This window comes from Nipponia nippon, unplaced genomic scaffold (assembly GCF_047370975.1).
Source record: "Nipponia nippon isolate SJK-2023a ecotype South Korea unplaced genomic scaffold, ASM4737097v1 scaffold_7, whole genome shotgun sequence".
In the NCBI taxonomy this organism is placed as follows: domain Eukaryota; kingdom Metazoa; phylum Chordata; class Aves; order Pelecaniformes; family Threskiornithidae; genus Nipponia; species Nipponia nippon.
The window spans coordinates 52,566,991-52,583,981 of record NW_028262391.1 but is presented as its reverse complement, the minus strand read 5'-3'; the positions used below and the strand labels follow the sequence as shown (position 1 = coordinate 52,583,981).

The 16,991-nt window shown below is 54.3% G+C and overlaps 1 protein-coding gene across 7 annotated transcripts in view; it reads right to left on the bottom strand.

Annotated features, from left to right (window-relative positions):
- Window positions 1-16,991, bottom strand: part of ACSF3 (acyl-CoA synthetase family member 3) — a 66,981-nt gene that overhangs the window by 30,207 nt on the left and 19,783 nt on the right. For 6 of the 7 annotated variants that reach the window (XM_087738881.1, XM_087738887.1, XM_087738885.1 and 3 more), the window contains exon 6: window positions 14,556-14,668. In XM_087738881.1, coding sequence (XP_087595007.1) covers window positions 14,556-14,668 — 113 coding nt within the window. Of the gene's footprint in view, window positions 1-13,632; window positions 13,726-14,555; window positions 14,669-16,991 lie in introns of all 7 variants that reach the window. The other variant, XM_087738888.1, reaches the window with a different exon arrangement.

Here is a 16,991-nt window from a genome sequence, read left to right as displayed (position 1 = left end):
CACCCTGCTCCCACCACAGCACCTATCAGCCTCTGCCTGGCTCGGGCTCTCTCCCAGGAAATAATTTGGGAACCCCCTCATCCCCACCCGCCGCCCTCGGAGCCTCAGCACGGTCCGGGGAGTGGGATGCTGGGGGGGCCATCAGCAGAGACAGCGTGGCGTGCTTTGCAATCCCCAGGCACCCCATCAGGGCACCCAGCCGCTCAGGGAGCCCATCTCCCATCTCTCTTTGGCAAGCCGCCCTTCCCCGCGGCGGAGGCTCTTGGGGGACGGATGAAAGCAGATCACAGCGGCTGCCTCCTGAAAGACTCGCGCATCCCTGACAACTCCGTCTCCCGTCCCCAGAGTGCTGGCCTGCATCTCTCGTAGTGACAGCAGCAAGCTGAAAGGGTGGGTGGACGGCTCAGCCATGGAAATAGCAGTTGCAGGGGACACCGGCCACCAGCTGCACCGCTTGGCACTTGCGGCAACCTGTCGCTGGGCTGGCAGTGGCAAAGCCCTGACCTCCCGGGGAAGGGAAGCACGGACTGCTGTCCCACAGGAGATCGGCTCCTGTTGAAGGCACCATCACCACTCACCCTAGATGTACTAGATTTGCAGTGTCCTCGGGGCTGAGGACCATTCTGCCCGCCGCAGCACGGAGGGCAGCAGCCTCGAGGCAGGGGACGACGCTCCTGTGACTGTGCCATGCTGCTGTCTGCTCTGTTGACAGATAGAAAACTTCGCTTTCCAAAACTGTCAATCTAACACTTTGGTTTTTTTCCTGAGGTGGCAGGAAACACCATCTGATTTGTTCTCGGGGACACACGGCTCCTTTCAGGCTCGCTGGAAGGCGACAGTTGTAGTGACAACTCGGTACCCTGCAAACCTGCCCGGGCAGGTTTTCTATGGCAACAAAGCAAATATCCTGCTGTTACGGAAACTGGAGAATGGCAGGAAGGTCACAGGCTTGCCTGACATGGCACGGTATCTCATCTCCGCTGCACGTACATGGCTCTGTAATTATACAGGCTAAGAGATGAGGCAATAGAGAGGCACGAACGTTGCACCGCTGGTGGGACTCTGTTAACCTAAAGGCCTTTGCAGGGAAGATGTGCAAAGCCGCTGCTGGGATGGAAGGTCACTGCCAGACGTGCTCGTGCACGTTGCGCCGTCCCTTCGCAGGGAACATCCTGGTAACGGGAGCTCCGCGCCGCTTTGTACTTGAGCTGCTGCACCACGGATGAGAGACATCTGGGACCCTGAAAGCCAGCAATGCCAGAAACGCAGCCACGAGGGAAAGCAGTAATAGCAGTACTGGAGCGGCAGGCAGAATCCCAGGGCAGGGCAGGCTTCGTGTCTCTGTGCAGCCTTTGATGGAAACAGAACTTCTCTAAAGGGAAATGCTTAGAAAGCTGCTTTTGAGACGCAATTTTTGGTTTAAGTCATTTCTTCCTGATGTCCTGCCTTGGCGGGTGGGGGGACATGGGCTCTCTGCATATACAGCCCGGGCACTTCTGCAGAATCACCTAAACGCCGCCGTGTGCCCGGGGCTGGGCTGAGCCCCCAGAGCCCTCCCTGTGCATCATCTCCACTGCCTGAAAGACGCTGGAGGAGAAAAAGGGCCTTAATGCTGATGACGGGAGTTTTGCTGAGCGATGGCAAGGTGAGGGTGGTGCTGGATGAGTTCTCCCCTGGGGATGTGAAAGAGGGAGCCTGAGGACCAGACTCTCCACAAGCAGGACAGCACAGAGAAACCTGAGGTCCAGGAGAGCCCAGGACCAAACCTCCGTACCTGCAGCAGCAAAAGGGCAAGAGGCACAAAGCCCGCGTCGGCGCGCGGGGCAGGGACGCGGCAGGTGATGCAGAGGGACCAGCAAGGCAGGGGTTCAGTGCTGTTACAGAGCCTGCATGCAGTTTTACACTGCGGCTATTTCTTCTCACTCCTTTTCCTGCTGGTCCAGCCGTGGCATCACAAACCAAGCAACGTCCCTGAGCACCTCAGTGCCCCGGTGTTCCTGGTTCCAGTTTTGCCCATCGGGTAACGCAGCCCTTACAACCCTGCCGGTGACACCTCTCCTCCCAGGGGGCACCTCCACCCCGCTCACCTCCCTGCAAACCCCGCCGGACCCCATCTGCCCCATCTCAGCTACAGAGGTACCGGCTACCACAACTGCCCGCACGTTACAGGCCTTTTAATTAGAATTATAGAACCACAGAATGCTTTGGGATGGAAGGGACCTTTCAAGGCCATCCAGTCCATCCCCCTGCCATGGGCAGGGACATCTCCAACTGGATCAGGTTGCTCAGAGCCCCGTCCAGCCTGGCCTTGAAGGTTTCCAAGGATGGGGCATCTCCCACCTCTCTGGGAAACCTGTGCCAGTGTTCCACCACCCTCAGCGTGAAAAATTTCTTCCTTATATCTAGTCTACATCTCCCCTCTTCTAGTTTAAAACCATCACCCCTTGTCTTGTTGCTATTGGCCCTGCTAAAAAGCCTGTCCCCGTCTTTCTTGTAGGCCCCCTTTAAGCACGGCAAGACCGCAGTGAGGTCTCCCCGCAGCCTCCTCCTCTCCAGGCTGAACCCCCCCAGCTCTCAGCCTGTCCCCACAGCAGAGCTGTGCCACCCTCGGAGCATTTCGGTGGCCTCCTCTGGCCCCGCTCCAACAGCCCCATGTCCTTCCCGTGCTGAGGCCCCCCGAGCTGGACGCAGGGCTCCGGGGGGGTCTCCCCAGAGCGGAGCAGAGGGGCAGAATCCCCTCCCTCACCCCGCTGGCCACGCTGCAGGGGATGCAGCCCAGGAGACGCTTGGCACAGTGTGAGCCTTCGAAGTCAATCCCTTTAGCCATCGGGCTGCCTCCAACTCCCCCGAAAGGGCTGGCAAGGGGGTGGCAGAGGTAAGGACGGCAAGAACCTGCGAACAGCTGCCCGAGCTTCATCTACAGATCCTGCCAGGTTTTGTCTTCTGCTTGTCAGCGCTGAACGCAAGAACAGGTGTAAATTTGGCTACTACAAATGCCTTCAGCCCCAACCTGCCCGGCCGAGCCCTAGGCAGGCGTCGCGTGGTGCCAGCCGGCAGCGCCGCATACTGCCCTACCGGCACGACCCGCGCCGTGCCCCGGATCAGAGCAGCAGAGCTGCCCCAGGGACCAATCCTGCCCGGTGTTTACCTGCACGCTGCGATGTCTTGTGCAAATCAAGCCTTGAACCAGCTCCAAATTTCGTGTCATATCAACTCAAATTTTGGCAGCGGCTCAACCCACATCTTATCTCGAGCAGAGCTCCTTGGCAGCAGGCACCTCCCTGTTGTGTAATTTAATGATGTTATGGCTGGCTTGCAAACAGTAAAACAGAAAGGCCGTGACGTTATCTTAATAGGATTTTGCTTGCTGAACTTTGAATGTCACTGGCACTGCTCCCCAGCGTAGCAGAGGGGACGCAAACCACCCCAGCGCCAGCAGCTTCTGCCGCTTGCAAACAGCATAAATTAAAATTCAAGGTTCAAGGCATTTATCTCCTACAAGCCCTTGCATCTGATCCCTGCTACAATCCCACGTACAGCAAGCTAGCCGGCTGCTAACCCACTTTGAAAGCGGGGTTTTTGTGGCAGCGGCGTGGCTACTGTGTTCTTCGCCATCCCATCTCAGTGGCACCCATTGCTGATGCACTGGATCGGCATCGCAAGCAGCTGCTGAAAGCATCAGATTGCTAATTGCACAGATATCCTCCTCTCCCAGTGCCGTATTTTAATGCACGTTTCAACTGCTTTAATGCATTCGAGCAACTTTAACACCCAGGCACAGCGTGCCCCCGAAGGTTGCCGTTTGATAGCTTTCTGCTGTAAAACCGATTCGGCGAGTTGAGCTGGGCCAGCCGGCGTACTAGATAAGATTACATTTTCCACGCATGAAAATAAAAGGTTGTAATAAACCCTTTGAAGGCCTAAATCTGGGTGATTATAAAATGCATATTTTCCCTGCTTCCATTTTACCTCTTTATTAGGAGGAAGCGAGGGCAGTTTGTAAATAGCTGGGAATCCCCGCTTGGCAAGCGGCCCTGGGATTTGTTCAAAGTGGCCATTTGTTTTCTTGCGGTCTCTGATATACGCTGCCCCGCGCTCCTCCGGGAACTGCGGGAGAGGAGCTTGTAATGGCCTTTAATGGAATTAGGGGCTTTTATGGAGGTAGGCTCAGGGCGGAAAGCAGGGGAGGCGCTGCGGATTCCTAAGCAGAAACATGTGGAAGACACAGGGTGAAAGCTGGAAGGTGAGGCTTGTAAGGGGAGGTAATGACTTATTATTGGGCTGATAGAATCGGGAGGAAGGCAGATAAGCTTTGAGGGAAAACAACAAACCCAAATGTCTTCTTGCAAACAGTAGGTTTCAGGGGGACACATTTAACTTCTACCAGACCCCTCCTTCCCTCTGCCCCCCCCAAAAATAATAATCTGAACCTCTTTCCTGGGTGAGTACTGACGGCTCAGGGGCTGCAGATCAGAGCATCTTCCCTCAGGAGGGTCCTTAAAAGGGACCCTGCACCTCTCGCGCCCCAGGAGCGCGAGGCAGCGCGCCCGCGGATGAGTGGTTTCCCTGGATGGGGTAAGCGGCGCGAGGAGGAGGGCAGTGCAAGGGGCTCTTCTGCCCCCGCAGATCTCTCATGATTTGCCTTTTACTCTTCCCTCCTTACACTTCTGCCCCGGGGTCCCCGCTCCCTGTTCCGCCCTCCTACCCAGCCACAGCCTGCTCTCCGACTCCTCCGCACGCCTTGCTCCACGAAGAACCAGTTCCCCGCAGCCCACCCCGCTCCTGCGGCTCCCACCACCCTGGGCTCCCAGTAGCCCAGCCTCCTCCACCACCGCTGCTGCCAGAGCAGGCGAGAACAGCCCAGGGCGTGCGCGGGCTGGGCACCATCATCGATGCAACCAAGAAACAGCAAAAGCATTGACATTTGTGGGGAGGAAGGCAATGTTTCTGCAGCCCTGCCTCCTCCGCCACAGCCCTACTGTGCCGCGCTCAGCTTGGAAGTGCTTGGCACTTTTCCCCACCTTGTAAATAAGTGATTACTGTGATCAAAATAATTAAGCAACCTAGCCTTTTAAGTGACTAATAGAAGACAATAATTTATGTGTGAGGTTTATGGAAGCGATGGAGCCCTTTTAGCAGTTCTCGCAGAGTAGGAACTTTTTTCTGTTGGTCTGTTTTTTTTTTTAAACATACCAGAGCACGGACAATAATACAACGAAAGCTGAAGAACGGCCCCACCTTCCCCCCCTGCGCCCCAGGGTCGAGCTGCAGAGCACGGATGCCCTGCAACGCTCACGACTGCGCTGCTGCAGAAGCTTACCTGCCACCAGCGCGTCCAGACACGCTCCCTGTCCCTGCTGAGACCGCTCGCTCGCCCCTTCAAGACACTGGCAGCCTGGAGAGTGCTGCGGTACGGCAAAGCTTTGCCCCAACGCCGCGTCCAACAGCTCAGCCCCCACCGACCTGGAGAAAGCACGGGAGCTCCAGGCTTTGCCCAGACCCTGCTTTTCCAGAGCGGGGGATCACGCTACCTCCAGGACTGGTGTGGTGGGTGACGAGGGAGGTGAGGACATGCTCACCTGCCTCCTAAAAGCAAGCTAGAGACCAATAATCCGCTTGACGGTGCCTTTTAATCAGCCCGTCTCCCTGGGCTGTATTTGAATGGATGTCCTAGAGGTGCGAGGCTTGCTAAAGCATTACCGAATTCCCGGGCAATCTGAACTCTCATGCACATTCGTAATTAAAAATTCCCTGCTAAGTTGCGTGGTTTTGTAAAAGCATTATCGTTCCTCTGAGCTCCGTGTCCTGCAGCATCCTGCAGAAGGCAAGCAGGAGGCAATTTAGACACAGAACAATTTTCCTCCTGCTGGAAAAAGGCAGATTTCTGCTCCTCGGGGACACAGTACAGAGAAAGCAAAAAAGAAAAAAAAACCCAACCAGAAAACCCCAAGCCCAGGCTGTAATCTACGAGGCCACATTTCACATCTGTTTTTGCAATGTTAACTTTTATAAAAGGGCTGGGAATAACACAATCAATTTACTTTTCATTTCGGAGGGTTATAAATTTAAAAGCAAGGCTGGTGCACAGTGGAGCTGGAACACTGAAACTTATTTTCAAAAAACCCAACCCTCTACTTACAGCGAATGTTGCTCCACTGGAAACAAAGGTGATTGTATATATTTTTAGGCAATACTGATTTTTAAAAGTTACCCAACTGATTAACTCCAGATGATCCCCAAAGAACCACAGAAAACAACCCGAGTTTTGGAAAGGTCAGTCCTCCCCGCAGTCGTTCCACGGACTCAAAACTTCTTGATCTATATTAACACCATAAATTAGACGTGTAACACTATTCCAGAAACGCCAACAGCTCTCCACGCCGCTGTTCTCATCCCTCTTGTTTGCGGGCTTCAGAAGATAATAAACGAGGCGAGATGTCAGCACATCTTCCCACTCCCTCAGCTCTCTTCATTAGAGAAAGGCTCCTGACGTGCCCTCGCAACGCCCGCTCCGATTTTGTGCTCGGGGGCAGGCAGAGGGCCAGGCAAGGATTCAATTAGTGGCCCACCTTCGGTTCGTTTTTCATAAGCCTCACTTAAAAGTCGAGGTCAGGGAGGCTGTGATGTGCTGTGACTACAGACGATCGCGCTGCCCGAGAACCTCTAATTGCTTCCTTGTGCTAAGCCGTCCCGCGGCGGCCGGTGCCTCCCCGCTTTGGCTGGAAGCGCTCTGGGGCAGAGACCGTCCCTTTTTCTTCTGGTTTCTGCTTCTGCATCTCCCCCACCACATTCAGGGCTCTTTGGCAAACATCTCCGAGACGTGCTACAGCAGCAACAGCCTCCACGACCCGATGGAGGTCCAACAAGCACATCACGGGAGGAGGCGGGTTGTAAGTGTGTGGGCTGAACCCACAGCTCAGAAGGACTCAGGTGTGAGGTTGCAAAAATTGAGCAGAAAAACAAGCCCCAAGCGACCGTGTGGGCAGGAGACCCGCTTTCACCCCACACCTCACAACACCAAACACAAACACCCCGGTCTCCCAGGCTCTCCTGGCACAGGCAAGGATACAGAAAAGGGTTGAAGACCAAAACCAGCCATGATGGGACCAAAGAAGAATCCGCCTCTTGTCCCTCATGCTGGGAGAACCAAGACTGCCAGCCTGGTGAAGGGGACCAAGGAGACATATCCCAAGTCTTCCTTCCCCTACAAGGGGGAATGAAAGCATAAAACAGGAATAGAGATCAATAGAGGAGGCTGCTATGACAAAGGTTAGCTCAAAGGAAACACTCGTGGAAAGAGGGTTCTTCTTGACAGATGGATTCAGTCTGAACATGCAAGGAAATAATAGTTTTCTGGGATCAAGGCTGCTCCTGTGATACGAAAAGTTTTCAGCTGAGAAACAAGGGGACATGATGCTATCCTAATCTCTGTCTCCACTTTTACTACCAGGAAGAAATAAAATACAGCTATGGCCAAAAATAAAAAAAAAAATAAAAATCAGAGGACAGACAGAAAGAAGGAAGGAGATATAAATACATACGAGAATGCAATTACTGAGTTGACTAAGGAACTGGATGTGATCAATGAGAAGCAGCTAAAATGTTTATACAGTAATGAAAGCAGCCTGGGCAACAAAGTGAAGAAACTTGAATTACTTGGGCAGGACACAGAACAGGACGCTGGGGAGAGGAACGTGGTGAAACAGAAATCGTAACTGGAATATACACAACCGCAGCGTCCAACACTGCGAGGGCTTTGGAAGGAGTTTTGGAAGCAGCGGAGGCAAATGGAAAATGGGAAAAAATGCAGCGTGAGTTTACCAAAGGTGGATTGTGCCAGAAGACCTGAGGACTGACGTTCCAGATAAAAGAAAAGCAGCAGATCTAATCAAGGCTGTCTTCAACAACATGCTCCACAAGCTGCCTGCCCGGGAGGTGGCTACTGATGGGAGAGATCATGGGGTTGAGGGCGAGATTCATGAGGTGGGCAAAGACCCAGGCGGTGGAGACGAAGCCCAAAGCATCCCGTGAGCCCCGATGGTTGCCAGGCAGCCTCGTCAGCCAGCCTTCGGCTCTTCATAGCTCAACCTGAATTTCACTCCAAATAACAGTTCGACCCTGAATCAGCGACTTGCCGTCCTGGTGAAGGCATCCTACGAGGCTTCAGCACCGCACGGCACGTCCTGTACCCACAGCAGCAAGCTGCTGATGGGAGATGGAACTGGGATGCTGGAGGTAAGGTTCACCATCGAGAGACCTGCGGGAGGTACCAGTACTTGAGGATGAGATGCAGCAGGGACAAGAAAACAGATGAAAAATTGTACCATTGAGAGGAGAGATGTTCTGGAAGTGTAGGAGCACTGAGGACAAAGAACAAACTGGTTTAGGCTGAGGTCTGATCAGGACAGGAAAGGAACAAATCAGGGTGCCTGCTTGGGTCAGCCCGAGACAGGACTCCCTGGGCCAGGCGGTCACATCCCCACCAGCGTGTCCGTACCTGTCCATTTTCAGGAATGCCAGGCACGGCTGGCACGTGCCTATCTCTAACCTCAGGAGCTACATGCCGGAGAAGAGCCAGGTACGCTCGCACCAGCTGCTTCAAAATACGTGCAAGTCCATGGCACCCACACCCACCCATGGCACACCACCCACGGGCAGCAGCCGCGGGGGTGCCTAGACCTTGGAGGAAGGCTCCAAGACAACCCTGGCAGCTCAGCGATGACCGAGCACCTCCCCACCGGTTCTCCAGAGATCTGGGATGAACGTGAGCGACGTGGAGCCACTCCTGGTCCCCTCCACAGGGGCATCAACGGCCAAGACCTCCGGCCTTAACAAAGGGTGATGGTGCCAGCTGCCCCCAACGCCTGCAGCCCCGCCGAGGTACTGGCAACCAGCAGCAAGCTGCTAGCAGATGGCAGAGACACGGGGGGCACGGGGAGGAGGGGGCCAGGAGATGCTGGTGGCTTTCGGGAGGGATGGCCGCAGCCGAGCCGGTTCCCGTCCAGGACGACAGCTTGCATATGGATAAACAACGAGATAATTACAACCTTTGCGGGGGGAGAAAAGCCCATGGCTGCAGCGTTCTCCTGCTGCCAGCTCCTGCAACCCATACGTCCCGCACGGCTCCCTTCGCAGCCTCATCACGAGAAAATTACTCGCCATAAAAGCCCTGGCTAGAGCACTGCATTAGATACAGCTGTGAAACCATTTATCTATTGATAGACCCCTATTGTCAGGGACTGGGGTTTGGCTTTCGTGCGAGTGAGCAATTTGGAAAAGGAAAAAAAAAATCCAACAAAAATGACAACCCAAAAAACCTACCAACCAACAAACAAACAAATAAAGAAGGAGAGAGACAATACCCGACAGCTCGCAGGGTTTCCAGGCCTCTGCCAGCTGGGAAGCTAAGCGTATGAAATATGCATCGCACTGAACAAAGCAAACTGAAACGTTCGGCGCTGGAGAGCTGTAACCCTTTCCTGTGCACCGGAGCCTGGCATGGAGAGAGCGAGATCCCTGGGCTGCCAAAAAGTTAAGGGGAAAAAAAGACCAGGAGAAAGCAGCCGGGGCTGTGGGTAAGGAGGAACGCTGACAGCTTCCCCTACACCAACAGCCAGGGTCTTTGGGTAAAGAGCCTGATCCCATAGGATCAACAGGCAGCTGCTTAATGCAGGTTAAATGTTTAGGAACTGCTTCGGAGGTGAGCGCCTACAGGAGCAAGAGCTGGGATGGCTCAAAGCAGGGAAAGCTGCTGCTGTCCGCTGATGTCCGCTTCCCCACACCTCTGCTCCCCAGGGATGCGTCGAGGGGGAGCGCTGCTCCGAGCACTCGAAGGACAGCATCTCTCCAGGGGACCCCGCTCCGCACCAGCACGCTCCCACGCAGGGAGGAGGCGGGGGACGCTGTGTCAGGGTGCAGGCACCCCGCCTGGAGCCACCGTGACTCGGGCGGGGAGTGCCACCACGGGTGGTCCTGTCCCACACCAGGTTGCAGAGCATCCTCAGCTGGGAACAGACCGGGCAGCGACTGCGTCGGGTCGGAGCACGTTGGTTCGGTGTTGGCAGCGATGGTGCAGCTTCATCCTTCTGCCTGTGGCCCAAGGGGAAATGTAAAGCCGAGCCTGGGCAGCGAACAGGACAAGGGAAAAAGCAGTGCAGGGCACAGCCACCAGCCTGATCGCACGTGGCTCCGCGTCAGCTCAGGAAACCAGCTCGCAGCCCCAAGGTGCAGCAGCAATTAGCAAGGAAGCAGCACGACAGCTAGCTAGGAAACCTGAGCAAACTGGATGCAACAGAGCACGAGGCTCACGAGAGCTGCAAGGAGATCGGAGCACGTGCATGAAAGGAACGCATCACTCTAATCAAGGGAAGGGAGAAAATGAAGGGAAGAACAGAGATCCAGCAAACTTTCAGCTAAGTAGATTATTGATCTTCATGGTGTGCCAGAAACCAGCTTTGCAAATTACAGCAGTCCCCTGCTGCAAGCTCAGGCAGTTACCGGATGGCAAAGCAGAAACGCTCCCCACCTCCCCGCTCCCGCCACCCACACGCCTTCCTCTGCCACCGCCGCGATGCTGCCGAGCTCCTGTTTGCATCTCGCTGCGGCAGGACGCGCAAACATGTCCAAAGGGTGACAAGGTGAAAGGAAACGGCACGATCCCCCAGCATCTAATGGGAGAGACAGTGTTAGTGGGGAAGAAACAGCTCGGAGAAGGTCTGTTGCTTTCTGTTGTCGAGAGGCAGCAGAAAGCAGAAACCTCAGCCCAACGCGAGCGGGGAAGGCGGTGACCTTGCGAGGCTCCGTACAGCTAAGCAAATAATTTCCTTGGCAAAGGCAGGCGCTCTCTTTGCTCGCTGTCAGGAGGGTTTCTGCACAGCGGAGCCGAGGTGTGAACGCCTCGCAGATTGCCCTGACAATGCGCCTAACCCCCGGCACGAAGATCACCTGCTCGCAGGAGCCGAGAGGCTGGTGAGAAGGAGTTGGCTTGGAGCCCAGCTCCTACCGGAGTGCTCAGCATCCCACCAGATCTGCCCCACCGTGCTGGCCCTTAGCCCTCCATGCTGCCAGGCACGGCTGCCCCACGGCACGACTGCCCCACGGCACGGCCCCGTGCCCCTGCCGCCTCCGGGACTGGCTCCGGCTTGGCAGTTTCATTATTATCTGTGCAGCGGCACAGATGTGCCCCGTGCTTTCCGTGTACGGAGAGAGGTCCCTGCCCTGAAAGTCGTCTCATTGAAGCAGACGGCAGGCGCTCCCTGTGCCGGCCCAGCTGCCGGGGGGTGTTTATTTCCAGCAATCCCTTACGTGACATTTGGTAATTTTTCATAGCGCCAATGCCAAACCAGAGAGAAATGCCCGGAGCAGGGATGGGGCCAGGGATGCTGGTATCAAACCTGGGCAAAGCGGGTGCTGGGAGGGTTGTGTGCCTTCTGCCACTGGCCCCACCACCGCTGTCCTTCCACTGGGACCCCTCTGCCTTTGCTGGGTCCATACCACAGACCTCCCAGCCCTCGATCAAGCAACGTGCTGTAAGCCTCAGAGCCCTCCTGCGAGGGAGGCGAGGAAATATGTGTTTATCCCTTCTCATAAGAGGCATGGAAAAGGCCACACCAGGGTTGTCCGGTGGCACAGGCAGGGAGGGTGACACCGACCGGGTCTTCTCATCCCAGGGACAGCCCCTCCGCTGCGGAGGAGCTGATTTTAAACAAAGCCAGGCCTTTCTTTGACTGGTGGAGCGTGATGAGCACTCGGACTGTCAGATCCTCCTTGTTTTAAATAAATTCCACTGACGTACTCTCTTCTGACATAAATTATTAACCAAGCATGATGCACACAGCGTGCCAGCAGCAGCATCTCGGGGCAGGAACGGGCAGCAGGTGAGGCTTTCTGCCTGCATCCGCAGGTGTGAAGCAGTTAAATTACACCGTCACTGGGAGAAGAGGTGTGCCACCACGGCTGCCACCTGCCCGCCGGCACAGCCACGCGATGGAGAGTCACGCTCCATGCCCAGGCCATATAAAAACCAAACTCCTGGCATTGCCACGCGTCCGTCTGTGCCAAGACATGCCGAGAGTGGGGACTGTTCTTCCCCCCTTGCCGCGGCCCTTCTGACACTCTCAGGGACAGAGGCAGCCGGCTCTGCTCTGCTCCTGGGAATGCTGTGGATGTCCCGGAGGTACCCAGCCAGCCACTGTCTCCTAGGGTGGCCCAAAGCCGCTGGGACCATTTCTCTCCCTTCACCCTGAAGAAACTCCCAGTTAAGCTGGGATGAGGGGCAAGGTGGGTGAGATGGGGACAGCCTTTCAGAGAGGGACCAACCCATCAGCCAATGCCCAGAGGCAAAATCTACCACCTCCCCACACCCTCCCCGGTTGATGTTTTGAGAATTCACCAGAACATTCAAAAAACCCCAAGGGAGAGCTTGACGGAAAGCCAGCCATCAGCAAGGGGTGTGGGGCCAACGCCAGCGCTGGTGGGAGCTCCTGGGAGCACCATGAGACGTTGGTATGGACCTCAGCCACCCGTGCCGGGGGCTGAAGGGAGTATGTGAGAAACGGCTGGGATAAAAGGGCAATTCCTCTGCCCTAAATATAAACTCAAGCAGCCTGAAGCTAGAGAAAAGAGAAGAGTTATGTGAGTCTCAGCTCTCCGAAGCCCTGGTGGGTGGTGGGCTTCCAGCACCAGGCACAGGTCAACTGGGTTCCCCTTCTCTGGTCACTCAATACAACCAGAAGGAAGGGGAAGGCGTATTGAGCAGAAAAAAACATTACGTATTTTTTCCGCTCATAATTCAGAAGAACAACGTCCACATTTCATCCTGGAAGTAGCTGCACTTCGGGGATTCTTGTGTCTGAGACCTAATTTGTAAAGCGCCTAGGGATCCCTTAGGGTAAAAAAAAGCATTACAGGGTCATTACTAAGATGGACACATTATATTTCATGTCTCAGTTCTACACAAGTGGAAAAATAAGGCTTAGATCTAACTCCAGGATGAGGGGACAAAACTGTGAAATGTAAGCCTCATCCAGTGAAGCGATAAAAACGGGATGCAGCTTCCTACGTGTTGAGTGCTGCACCAGAGCGGCCGCCCCAGGTCTCCCGCTTTGCCCACTGCTCAGCCACACCACAGCAGTGATGCAGAGTAAAGAGCGGCAAACCTTTTTTTTTTAAAGAAAAGCCACAGTCCCTGGCCAGAACGGTCCCTCTCGGCTCTCCCCTGGGCTCGTTTTGCACATCTGGGGGGAGATCCAGCACCCCGTTACGGCACCAGAACGCAGAACAACCTGCTGCAGCCTGACCACAACCCACACGCGTGGCTGCCGGGGTCCCACTGGCTCCTCCAGCTGCCCGCACAGATAATCTCGAGAAAAAAAAGGCTTTCTTGAGTCTTTCACCAGTACTCACACCAGCAGTGTTCTCTGGTATACCCTGCCACAGACCGGGAAGCTCCTTTCGAACCCTTGGCATGTACGTGGCTAGATGAGAAGCTATTTCCCCAGAGGAATGAGTGAAGCCATGTATTTCAGGTTGCATCTCATGCCTGCCTGTCTCCCACCCACACAGCACACGACTGCTGGAATAATTTCTCTTGAACATACAGCATCTATCTACTCAGCCGAGCCCGTACATCACCTGGCTATTGATCTGCCAGAGGCGACGTGACCTGCACCCACAATGAGGGTGCAAAGGAGACGTGGCAGGAATGCAGACCCCGGTTAGCTGTTTCTGCGGGGGGAGAAAGGGGCTGAGGCAGCAGGACACCCTGGACCTCGGGCTGGGGGCTACTTCTGCAGCGGGGAACACACAGCACCCCAACACGGGGGCAGGTCACGGGGAAAGGGGCCCAACTGCTTCACCACCAAGGATATCCGACTTCTGAGACACCAGAACTGCTGGTGCAGGTATCACTTGGCAGCTGGAGCTCGGCACGGAGCTGGACTTCCAGGGAAACCTGATGGGTTTCCCCCCGCGCCATTTTGAAACGAATGCAGCCCCCAAGGCCACCGGTCCTGCCCTTCCAATTCTCACTGCTAAAACCCTGATCAAACCCAATGAAATAAACACAGACCCCATTTCTAGATTTTCCAGCACTCATCCTCTCCTCCAGACTATTTAGCGACTCTTTAGACCAGGTAAGGTCTATCTGAATTCCTGTCAATGCCTTGTTCTTACCTTCTGCAGTAGACTTCAACTTTTTGACTTGGCACTGCTTAACCCATCACCCTCCTCTGGGCCATCAACAGCCCCAGCAGACACAGTATCATCTTCTTATACCATAGCCCTTAGACCCTAGCCTTCCCCTCCCACCCCTATGCAGGGGGTTGTTCTCTCTCGGATGTTGTTCTCCTTTGCAGGCAAGGACAACACTTGTGCACTCCAAAAAATACCACGCTTATAGTAAGCCATAAATGAATACAAGTAAGAGAAAACTCTGAAGAGCACCGCTGAGTTCCTGGGAAAACAGCAGAGCAAGCCTCAATCCTTGGGGCTTCAAAGGGAAGAGAGAACTTTTCATGAGACAAAGCGAAGCAGCGGACAACAGGGCTGAGCACTACCTGCGTGTTGTCTTCATTTCCCTGAGCGTGGATGGTGTAGGAACGACCCCCGTTTTTCAAGGTCTCGGTGGCAATGCGTACTTCCACCCCTGGAAGCGGGGTGCCCACAGAACCTGCAAAGGAAAACAAGACTGAAAGAGTGGTCGGCCTCTGGGAAACAACAAAATCAAGGATGCAAAAGAGCAGCTGCTCGTCTATCAATGGCATCTGCAGACTGTGCTGGCACTAAAGAACTTCCTAGCAGGGGGTTACCCTTCAGGAAGGCTTCGATCACATCGTATGTCTGCAAGCAAATGTCACTGCGGTGCAATACGGCATTGTTCGCTGAGCAGGCAGCGTTGGAAATGCCTAGGAAAACAAATGTGTCTCCAGCCCTGAACGGTCTCTCTTGGCCAGTCGTTGAAGACATCAGCACAGCTTCGTAGCTCAGTAATGAAGCGGTCTTTAAAAAAAAAAAAAAAAAAAAAAAAAAAGCACCATGAAACCTACACAAAGATGTGAAAAGAAAGAGCGTGATGATTGCTACAGTGGCTCACTGCTTCTCTATAGCCTGGACCTGACAGAGAAGGCAAAAGGCTTAACAGTGCAAGAATTGCAAGGGATTATCTCAGTTTTATGAGACATCAATACACTGTATATAAAACATCACAGAAGAAAAGCAGAGATCAAAACCACACCATTCTTCCACAGGTTTCAATTTTCAAAGCCAGGGAATCTGACACAGTTTCACGAACGACTGCTATGAAGCTCTAAGATGGTCCTGCAACCCAGAACTCCCCAACCTGCAGCCTGCAGCATTCCCACCCCTCGGTTTAGTGCACGCTCTCCTGGGTGAGCATCGGAAAGCACGGAAGAAAGGGCAGCTTTGGTCCTGCGACCTCTGGCTGATGGGGGGCTCCGGGCTCAGAAGCAACCAGGAGTTGTGGGCATCTGCTGGCTCAGCAGGCTTCGCTCTGCATCTCAACGGCACGAGGTGGCTCTCATGGCGAGACGAAGCCCGTGACTTTCATCCCCTGCAAGCCGGGAGCCGCGAGCACGCAAACCTGCACAGGGTGAGCACAGAGCAAGCTGTGGCTCAGGAGGAATGGACAAGTCAAGGCTTAAATTGGTGAGTCTATTCTTTATTTTAAAAGATGATTTATTTTTTTTTCCCCCTGGAGAGTCTCCAGTTGGTGGGGCTTTCTAGCTCTGCTGATCAGGCAGCAGGATCAGCCCGACATTGGAAAGTCCTTAGAGCAGGACCTGGAGCCCAGTGCTGTCTTCTCCTTGTCATCTGTATTTCAGGCATTTGGGTTCAAGTGGCGTTTTCCCTCTCCTAGCCTTGTTCTCCTGTTCAAGTCCTGGAGATCCAGTATCCGTGACATCATGATTTGGGTTGCCACATTGGTCAGTTGCCATGGGAATCGATATGTCATCGCAGCCCAGATTTATGGCATCCCTGCAGGATCAGCTAAGAGCAGATGGGCTATGAGGGAGTGAGATTTTATTGCAGTGAAACTACCCGAACAATTAGCAAATCTGGCAAGAAATAAACAGAAAGCGACGTGGCAGTTCTGTGATGTCTGTCTGAAACTGCCTCTGGCATGCAGGTCAGCCAACACGCAGCCAGGACCTTCTCCAGGACCAAGGATCGCTTGGGCTGCTCCCATCTCACGGCCAGACACTGCCAGGAGTCGGAGACAGAGGACTGCCGCAGGGTAAGGAAGGAGAAGCATGTGCCAGGAGAAGTCACCAGGAGAAGTGCCGTGTAGAGGTATTTCTGTATTTTAAACAGCCGGGTACCTGCCATGGTAGACTCCAGGAGGACTCAAAAAGCAAGTTACAAGTCACGGAAAACACGCCAAATGTTTGCACATCAAGTTTGAAGCCACTTTCTAGACTTCTATGGGAATGTTTCCTCCAGTGTGAAAAACGCCTTGCGTGGACAGCCTCCAACCTGCCCGCGAGACGCGGCAAGGGACAGGGGGCAGAGACTGCAAAGCCCGTCTTGCAAAGCTCACAGAGGGAGCAGGAACCAGCGCCACGGACTGCCACGGGCTCTCACAGCTTTGCCAGCTCTGAAAGCCTCCAAATCAAGACGCCTTCCTGGAAGATGCTTCTTCCCTGCATGCAAGCTACTGACCTCAGTGCAGAAACATAACGGACTGACTCACGGACAGCAGGACTAAAGGGTTAGTGCTTACTCCTAGTCTCAGTCTTCGAGAACGAAATACCAAAGATCAGCACAGTGCTGTCAAACAAATCTGAAGACACAGAGAAGGCAACGTGTTTCCCATACAGTGTTTCAGATCACCATTACAAATGATTTCCTACTTGGCTAAAGTAAAACCAACACGTAAACTAATCCCTCGTGGGGAGCTGTCTCCTTATATTCAGTCTGGAAAAGGCTTTTTGGTATTTAGGAAAAATGACAAACTTGGAAATCAACCTCTGTAA